Consider the following 10,008-nt stretch of genomic DNA (forward strand, 5'->3'; position numbering starts at 1 on the left):
TTTCTTCTTCAGGTATAAACCACTCCTTAAGCATTAAAGAATAAGTTGAGGGGGATGTGCAGTCTGTAGGTTGTTCAAGCCATATGTTATGCCTGGTATGCCTGATGGAATCAAGAAGCATGACAGTCTGCCAGATGTTGATATTCTATCAAGTGAAGTGTATGCAGTAGGAATAACATTTGGCAGTCCTCGTATCTCCCTAGAAGCTGCACAGTATGTTTTACTTGACCTTCATGCGTGCTGCTGCTCGTACGGTCTCCCAACGAAAAGGAGGTTAACACTGTGTCAGCTTTTTCTCTTTTTTTTTTTCCACTTCAAGTGAACTACATCATTTTTTTTCTAACTCTTGGGCTTTTTGTGTGTCTTGAACTACATACCAAGTAGGTAAGCAAAAGTATTTATAAAAAATAAGCTTAATACTTGAGAGATATATATCTCAGATTCTTTATCAGCATAACTCAGCCTTCCTCTTTTTTCTTTTTTGAAAATGCAATGCAACATGAAAATGAAAGAAAAGAAAAAAAAACTGGTATAAAATATTGGATGAAAATGACATGTAACCCAAATAAAATTGCTTTCATTGTTATCAGTTTTCTCTTTCCTATGTTTTTTGAGAGAGCCTGATAGGTTATATGAACTTCAGGAAAATAATGATTATGGTTTCAGTTGAGACTGTTAAATTGTTTTTATTTCCATTTTAAGGCTTTCTGTTGGATGCCCGGAAGTATTTTGCATGGGTAAATGAGTTTCTGGAAGTCATCACAGAATGATTTTTTTTTCCCAGTGGATTTGCAGTATGATGAGGGTACTGGCCTCTTCTGTTATCACATTTGAGGATAGATTGCAGGTGGTTGTTTCCAAGGTGCTGAAAATGAGGTTTTTATACCCTACCATTCGGTACAGCAGAGCTGCAGTGGTAGTGATTACTTCCTTTAATAGGCAGATGTATCCTAGCCTTTTGTAGTGCAGCCATCATTGTGTAAAACATCAAATGTATAGTTTGAAAGCTTTTGAGTCTTCATGGAATAGTAAATAATTTCTCTGATGAAATGGAGTTAAGCGATATCATGCCTGTTGCTGTGGTGTAGCTAAATCTCAATCAATTAATTTTTCATGGGCTGTGTAGCAGTTGACTGGAGCTAGCATACAAGGTTTTTCTACCTACTGGGTTTAAGTTTGAACATAATCAGCATATGCAACACAGAGGAAATTGTATGCAATTGTATTTTTGTCTAGAGGAGTAAGGTGTCCAAAATATCCTTCTAGGTCTAACTCCCTGAACACCTGCCCCTTGAAATTCATTTAGTTTTTGTGAGAAGCATCCTGATTTCTGAATACTGAGAGATACAGTAATTTACATACTCACTGTTTTTGCCCATTTCTCAAGTTTAATGACTTTTCATCTGGAACTAGTTTTAGTTTTGGAATTGTATTGTTGCTTCTATTGCCATGAATGGTTACTAATTTCCATCCTTTCCCCATGGCTGTGTCACTGTCTCCTTCCATGAAACAGCCTAAGCATTGTGTTAGGCTAAAGGAGATGAAGGAGAAAGGAAATTCTAAAAACTGTAGTCATCAAACCTTTTCTTTGCTACTAAGATATCTTGGCCACAATAATGAATTGGTTATGGGACATTGGCACTTTGTCACAAATAAGGATGACTTCAAAGGCCACAATGGAGGATGGGCTTGTGCAGACCTTTTCCAAATTGAGAAATGAGATTAGGCTTCATTTAGTTATTCCTACATGCCTGGTTTTGAGCTCTGCTCTTTTGGTTTTCTGTTTAAGCCTCATCATTTGACTTGCTATTTTTGGTGGGAATGTTTTTTATTCTAGAAGATATGGATCATCATTACAATCAGCTTGTGTTACACTTCTTTTCTCTTTACCCTCCAGCGCTCGAATGCCACTTACTCTCTGTGTAAGAACAACTGAAACTTCCACTTGATAGTGTGTGGCTGTGTACTTGCTTCCAGCCAGCAATATCTCCATCCTGTAAGCCATTATGCTGTATGCAGTGTTTTTTCTTTTTTCCTCCTTATTGTTTGTTCTTTTTTCTTTTTTTCCTTTTTGCCCTCAATAGGGAAAGTTACACTTGAAACGAGACAATAATAGCCAGCCTATATCAAAGCAGGAGGTTGTACAAGTCCTGTTAAATCTGTTAGTTTGGCTTTAAAGTGGTCAATGTCAAAACTAACGGAAGATGGTGCAAGAAACCCTACAAAAGGTGGGGTGTTCAGCACTTCTTTCTTATCCAGTAGGGATATATAGAAAAATTAAACTCAGAAGCTTGGTGCTTGACATCCTTTTAGAATTGTGTTTAGCATTAAACTGACACATTTCTGCAAGTTGCTCTTCTCTCTAAAGGAATTCTTATCTCCTCTGTGGTCTCCAGTGTGACTACAAATGGTGTAAGAAGGTCCTCCATTCTGCCAGTCTTCAAAACTGTGAACAAATTTGAATCACTCTTCTTATGATAATATCGATGGTTAGTTTCATAGCCTACTACTGAGTTTTTCTGTATTGATGGATGTTTACCTCCCTGGTTCTCTCTGTTCATATTTTTTTCTTCCACATGTGTATATACGTCCCTGGAAGCAGGAAACCTAGATGCAGCTACTTCTCTAGCCTACTGTTCCCAGTAGGATGCTAGCTGGTATTATATTACAGTATTGATGCTTGAATGGTTTTCCTGATTCATCCAGATAGTTCAAAGCATGTCATGCTTGACTACCCTGCACACTTTTGTTATATTCACCACCACCTTCGGTATAGAGTATACATACTCATAATTTAAATTAATTAATAAAGCTTAGACTTGAAGGTTCTTCGTACAGGTGTTGTTTTTTTTTTTTGTGTGTGTGTGTGTGTGAGTTCAGCTTTGAGCAAAGCTTCCTTTTTTTCTTGATGCAGTATTGCTTACACTGGCTGGAAGGGGAGGAGGAACTCTTGAGACTAGGATGAGGTGAAAAATCCCTCCTCTGTTTCCATTTCAGACTTATTAATTTTCAGCAATTAAAGACTTTTACTTGCTCCTAGTCTTCTACACTTGGAAAATGAGATCCAAGAGCAGTTAACTGACACTGATAATAGTCAATTTGAAAGCAGTAGGGTTTTTTTGAAATAATAAGAGCTATTACAAGAAATAATTTGGGAATCTATTTTGTGTGGAGTGGAATTGTGATGTCTTTATCACTAAGGTTACTTGCATGCCACTTATGCAGAAATAGAAGAGTTGGAAAAAAAAAATTAGGAAACACCTTCTTACCAATTACTGCTTCTTTTAATTGGTTCAGCAATTAAAGAACAACTTTGCGCAGATAGGTGCTTTGGTCTGCACAAGGCATGTTCTCTTACAAGGTACCTGAGGTGTGGCCATGCTTAGGGATAAAGATTTAGCTAAGCTCCATCCGCTAGTGGATTTCCTTAGTTAAGACAAAGCAGTTTCTACATCTAAGAGCAAACTCAGAAGTGAAATGTCTGCGCAGCTCTGGTCATTTTTGAATGTTCCTTCCTGAATATCTAGTCACCTGTTGGGCATGACTTGATTTAGCAGAGGGTTATTATTAGGGTAGTATGGTTAGTTTCCAGTTGGACTTGATGATCTCTGAGGTCTTTTCCAACCTGAGCAATTCTATGACATCTCTTAGTGTGGTCAACAGCAAGGCTGAAACTTGCGCTTCTGGCATCTGGGATACTGCGGATAAGGAACAGCTGTGAACATCAGTCTCACCTAAAAGGACAAAGACTTATATTGTCTAGCACAAGTAGGAAATCAGTGAAGGAAATAATACACAGGTTCCAGGAATATAATGAAATGGAAGAAAATCAGAAATTGACTGGAATAAGATGATAATTTTTAGTGGGATTAAAAATAAAACATGAAATCTTTATGCTTTCAAATTAGAGAGAAAATTTTCCATTGCCACTGATAGGGCAATTATTTTGACAACTATATTTTAAAAATAAATAGCTGTTTTTCTTAAGCTTGTCAACAACAGACTATGATATTAGGGTGAAGCAAGGATCTAAATTAAATGAAGTGAGAATTTGAAGTGATCTGCAGAAAGCATTTGCATGGATCTTCCCCCTTCAGAATTAGATCTATTTACTTGCATTAAATAAGATTGTCTTAGGTGCCCCTTAATTCCAGTTGTGTTGGGATTTAAAGCATTTTAACTAATCTTGTAGTGAACATCAGCTAACAGTCCTGGTTGTCACTGTGTAGCCAGTTCTTGTGTGGTAAATAATAGGATGATGTTCTGGTAAATGGTGGTTGGAAGAAATTGGCTCCCCAGATGTTACCAGTAAATAAGTAACAGAAAGAACCTCTTTACTTCCGTAATAGTACATGCCCTAGAGTAGGTGAATTACATATATGCATGATTCTGTGAGAAGCAAGAGAGTGTGGGGAAAATATTGGTTATGTGGGATATCTTTTAAATGCAAAACATTTATTTAAAAAGAGTCTAAGAATTTGTCTTTGTAGCTAGGTTTTCAGATCCATTGCAGCAATCACATGCTGCTAAGCCAGAAGGAAATACTCATTTCACTTTAAGTGTTCAGAATCTATCACGTAACCTAAAACAAATGGAATTTCTAGATATTCTGAAGTAACAAAAGCAATTTTACAAGACAACGTTTGAGCTGGGGTGACATTTCACCTATCAGTGTCTCATTTCCAGAGAAGTCTGGAGCCAAGGTCCAGCACATCTGTAGAAGATATTACTGGGGTTTTCTAGTCTCTTGAAAACAGCTACTTGGAAGATTTAGCTGCGCTTTCAAATCTCTCTGCTGAGCCTGGATTCCCTCTAACATCGCAGGAACTGAATGTTATACTTGTCTAGCTTGCTGTAAAAGATGTTCCCTGATTCTCAAAGAAATGGAACAACGTTACTGATAAATGATGGATTTTATGTGATGTTACTTAAGAAAGCCATCATTTTCAGACTATTGGTGACTGGGACCTGCCATGTTTTCTTTCCTTCATGTGAATCATCTAAGTTATAAAACAGGATTTTCTTTGCTAACAGACAAATGCATCATTTAACTGTTCAAGAGCCTTGTTCTACTCTTGCTGACCCTCAGCCATCCTCTTGGATGGCAGCAGGAGGCATTCAGCACAGTGGGAGTTCTCATTACCTCTTGATGTTTTGTTTGGTTTTCTGCCTGTTGTTATTTAATGGTTCAAATCCTTTCTTTGCTGCTCCCGAAAGCTATTTAGCAAGAAATGTACTTTGTGTTATTGACTCAGAAAAGAGTTTCATTACAGAGCTGTGGCATTCTCCTTCACCATTCTCTCCTGCTGTGTCCCTCACTGCCACATTTCCCAACTAACCCTTTTCCCTGGTCTTCTCACATAGGGATTTCGGGGAGTGTGGCACAGGTACTGCACTGCTTTCCTCCAACTATAAAACCCTCTGTTTTTTTATAGTATATATATAGATATATAGGATGCCTGTGTAACATCAATGATGTGGGTTAAGTTCTTGGCTAAAATAAACTGTTGTATATTTTGCAGAGGCAGAGATAGGTAAGTGGAGCAAGAACAGGAAGTACTGCATGGTTTCTCTCCTTACCCTAGAGTTTATTACAAGCACTTCATAGCTTCCTTGGTGTTGGGTATGGATGTCTCACAGGCTTTACTACAATATCTTAAGTAAGGCTGAATAGGGAAGATACTGTACCTTTTGAGAGAACAAAGGTGTCAAGGATAAGGGTGAAATTCATCTTACTGAGGTTCATCTACCACTGAGATAGATCACCAGTTTATATTTTTTCCTGTGTTCCTTCTCTACTGGAGAGCCAGGAGTGTCTCCTGTGGCCCATTTACGTGGTGCTAATCACTGGGCAACCCTTCCAGCTAAGTGGCAGCAAGAGGCCGGATTGAAAAGCCTGTACAGCTTTAGATGTGTTCATGGTAACATAATTCTTTGAGAGCTAGTTATTAAATCCAGAGTAATAGCATTGAGTTTACAAACTGAGATGTTAAGAAGTAGGATCAGATACACTCATCCTGATGTGCTTTTACTCCTTCCTGAGCGCTTCGGGCCATTGTTGATGCTTAAAGACAGTCAAATCACTGAAAATCAGTTTTCTGTCAGATACTTTATGGCCATTCCTGTGTTCTTACATGAGGCTGTTTTATGAGTGGGAAGGGAGAATGAAAATTAAGTAAGGATCAATTTTTTCAAACGGGACATCAGTAGTGAGGTTTATTTCCAGATCTGTGATGAAAGTGCCACTGACCTACAAACAGGAAAACTGAAAGTCAGTTTTACAGAAAGAGCCTGTGCCAGGTGCTGAACATCAGGGTTTATGTCAGGTCACTGCAAGCCTTTTGGAAACTCAGATAAGCTGTTTCACCATGTGTTCCCCTCAGATGGTGAAAACAGCTTGTTTTCACGGAATGAGGAAGCTCAGATCTGACATCACTTGCAGCATGGTGTGTAGCTGTGCTGCTACATGCGTGCTTCCTGCCCCTGTGACAGCACCATGTGGACCAGCACAGTGAAAGCTTGTCAGCTCAAATAATTCACAGAAGGTAGAGAATGTATGGCCCAAAAAACAGATATCGCTTATTGGAACAGTGCTCACAATTTCCCACAATCATGGGCACGTACACATTTACATGTACCCCTGTGTCTTCCATGAACAATCACCAAGGATGGTTGCTCTAGTTGAAAGACTTTGTAGATTTGATCAATGTAAATGTTAAAAAGAGAAGTATCTAGGACTGAGCATTTTGCTGCTGCTGTGATAAATATATGCCCATTGTTTGCAGCTTTAACTAGTATCGCCACAGCTGCTGAATGGCAGCACTTCTGCATGAATGCTCTTTTTGCGTTCGCTATAAAGGCCAATTCTGACTTCAATCCCTGCATAAAGAGGAATTGTGGTTAAATTGAACAGTTTTCCCTATCGAATCCTAACAGGTAAAGGATGCTGGTGCTGTTGGATTCAGAGGACCAAGCTGGGCTTGTTGTGGAACGTGAAGCTTTTGCTCTCTGTAAAGCACAGTGTTGAAAGTAAAAGAAGAAAGTCTTTGGTGCAGGGGCAGTGTTCCAGACCTGACTTTTGTAATTTCCCATTTGGTTTCTTGCAAGCTGCTTTTGTGCAATCATACCTTTTATTTGCTCTCAAAGATAATTTTCTTTAATGTGGATTGGGAAGTATGACATAACCATTGCTATCTCTGTTTCATTTTCAGTGTTACATGATATTTTCTAGTACAAACAAAATCTGTTCAGCAGTCAGTTTTTGAAAGAGGGACTACTTTGTAGAATGTTCTGAATATCAAGGAAAAAAAAAAGCTGCTGTACTTTCACACTTAGTAAGTTCTTTGCTCTAATATTAGATTACAGCTACCACTGTGGGTGGAGAGAGGTGGCTTATCCTTGAGTCCTCTCTTGTTTAGCATCCTCCATAGCACAGCTGCAGGTAGACAGGTGGGGTGTAGCTTGGTACCAACAGGAGAATCAGTGTGTTGCAGGATTTGAAGGATAAACTGTTGAAAACCATTAATTTTCCAGCACAATGAGCCTGGGCATGCTAAATTACTTTATAGTTACAGCAGCCTTCTGTGATGTGGCTAAAGGAAAGGAGGGTTGATTCCTCCATTATTCATAGGCCATGGTGACTTCAACAATACTGTGCTGCTGCTAGCTGTAATAGTACTATTACTAGTACGGGAGAGCATTCTTATTTTGTTGTTACTGGGCCAGAGACTCTAGTTTCAGATGTAGAGAAGAGCCCTATTGGGATAGGTGAAGAGTAATGATGTCAAAACCTCAAAAACATTTTCAAGTGGAGAACTGAGAACTTTTTGTTGTACCATTGACAAGACCACTAAGAACACCCAATAGTTGAAAATCTGTCACTAACTTAATTACTATGAAGCCTATCATAACTGAAGTTTTCCATGTAAATTAATTAATAGATTAGATGTAGATTAATAATTCTTTAGATTTATAGAATTATCAGAATTTATAGATTTATAAATAATACATTGCAGATCTGTTTTTGCAAGTGAAGTTAGTGCATGTGGTATGCTTCATCTTCTTCACTGTAACAACTTCTGCAATTCATGTTTTTGTTTCCATTTATAAATTTTGTTCATTTCTAAGCCATACACAAAAGTAGAACAAATTCCCTGCTTACATCCACACTGTGCTTACTTGATGTGTTCATCGCTGGTAGCCTTAAAACACTTACGCTGCTGTGCTTTCGTACGTGAATGCTTTGTGGATTATCATTTCTTTATCACTTCAAATCGTCATTTTCATTTTTTTTTTATCATTTGTCATTTCTTCTCAATTTCATATTATTGTGTAGCTTTACTCGGAGCCTGTAGGCTAGCTCTGCTGTATGATGGTACATGCAATATACATAGGTTTCTTTCAGTAACAACAATCCTAAGAAAAATAGCGTACATTGTGTATAAGATAGTCCTGACAGCTTAGTACCACAAACATAGAACTTCAGTGATTTGGGAAGTTGGCTACTTGTTACTCTTTCGTAATGACTTTGAAAGCAAACAAATGCATGTATTGGCTTTCAATCTAATTTTGCCATATTCTTCTTCACAGCTTCCTGTTATGGGAGGAGCCTTTATGGACTCACCAAATGAGGACTTTAGTACAGAGTACTCTTTGTTTAACTCATCAGCCAACGTCCATGCAGCTTCTTCCATGCAGAATCCACCAGAAGAAACATCCCGGTCTTCAAACGATGCCATATTGTTATGGATTGCAATCATAGCAACAATTGGAAATATTGTGGTTGTAGGAGTGGTGTATGCCTTCACCTTCTAGGATGCCTGTCACTCCAACACTGGAAGAGAGGATAGCTGCAGCAGTATTTGTCATGTGTATGTATGTGTGTATATATTCATGTATATCTATATAAATACATAGAGGTAGGGACTTTGTTGAATAAGTACTGCCACAATCACAGAAAAGAAAATGCAAGCTAATCATTATGAATCTTGACTGCAGAAAGTTTGGATGTTATGACAAACTATATGGAGGTGAGAGCTCTAATGGAGAATAGTGCTAACACAAGATTTGTATGGAAATACAATGAAAGGCAAACCAGTGTACTTATAGTGGATGCTAACAAAAAGGGAAGTGAGTTTATACAGGAAGTGCTTATTTTCTACTGTTGAGATTTTTCTAGCAGCTTTTCTGGGTTTTGTCAGATTTTTGTGCATTTTTTACTGTGGTATAGCACTGTATGTAATTGTTCTATGTCATAGTTGCTAGTTTTCCAGGTGGCATTGACGCAGTTCTGATATAGTACAAATTCATTGTGTGTGCATTCTAGCACTTGCATACACTAAGCTGTGCTCAAAATCATGAGTCTTAGCATTATGAGAGGCAGATACATGCTACTTACACTTGCCTTCCAGTATCAGTGACTAGATATGATAATCTAGGACTTGATGCTCCACCTGTCTGCTGATTGCAGGAGGCACAAAGTGTGAGTGGAATAGAGCAGCACAAGCCCCTATTTCTGTGTAGAGATACTGGATTGCAATGACAACAGCGGTTTATAGATGTGTTTCATCCAGGAACCAAAGGACAAACATCATGCTTTCAAGCTTATTTCATCATAATCCAGGTTTTCCACAGAACACATTCTTTGATAAGCATATAGTTGTAGCAAATGAATGTGGGGGAACTGTGAAGCCTAATTAACAGTGAGTGATGTCTAAACAAAGTTGAATTGAAAGAAAGATGAGTGAGTACAGGAGTCTAGTGTATGCTGAGTAGAAATAACACAGAAAGGTAAGATGTGGCTGGTAAACAAGTACCTGTAACTCAGTCTTAGTAAGTCTGTGGGTTCTGGCTCCTGGAAGTGGCTTTTATAGAGCCTACTGTAACAGCTCTGATCATTGAATTTTTTTCTATTGGGGAACATTTTCATTGCATTATTCCCATAAGCACTTCCTTTTCAAAACAAGTTGCAGCTGTTCTTGTTTCAGAGGTTATAAAAATCCTGAGAGA

At 38.2% G+C, this 10,008-nt stretch overlaps 1 protein-coding gene across 1 annotated transcript in view; it reads left to right on the forward strand.

Annotated features, from left to right (window-relative positions):
• The window catches only part of C5H14orf132 (chromosome 5 C14orf132 homolog), a 30,749-nt gene extending 20,741 nt beyond the window's left edge, over positions 1 to 10,008 (forward strand). The window contains exon 2 of the mRNA XM_010711884.2: positions 8,590 to 10,008. Coding sequence (XP_010710186.1) covers positions 8,590 to 8,814 — 225 coding nt within the window. The 3' untranslated portion in view covers positions 8,815 to 10,008. The remainder of the gene's footprint in view (positions 1 to 8,589) is intronic.

This window comes from Meleagris gallopavo, chromosome 5 (assembly GCF_000146605.3).
Source record: "Meleagris gallopavo isolate NT-WF06-2002-E0010 breed Aviagen turkey brand Nicholas breeding stock chromosome 5, Turkey_5.1, whole genome shotgun sequence".
Lineage (NCBI taxonomy): Eukaryota > Metazoa > Chordata > Aves > Galliformes > Phasianidae > Meleagris > Meleagris gallopavo.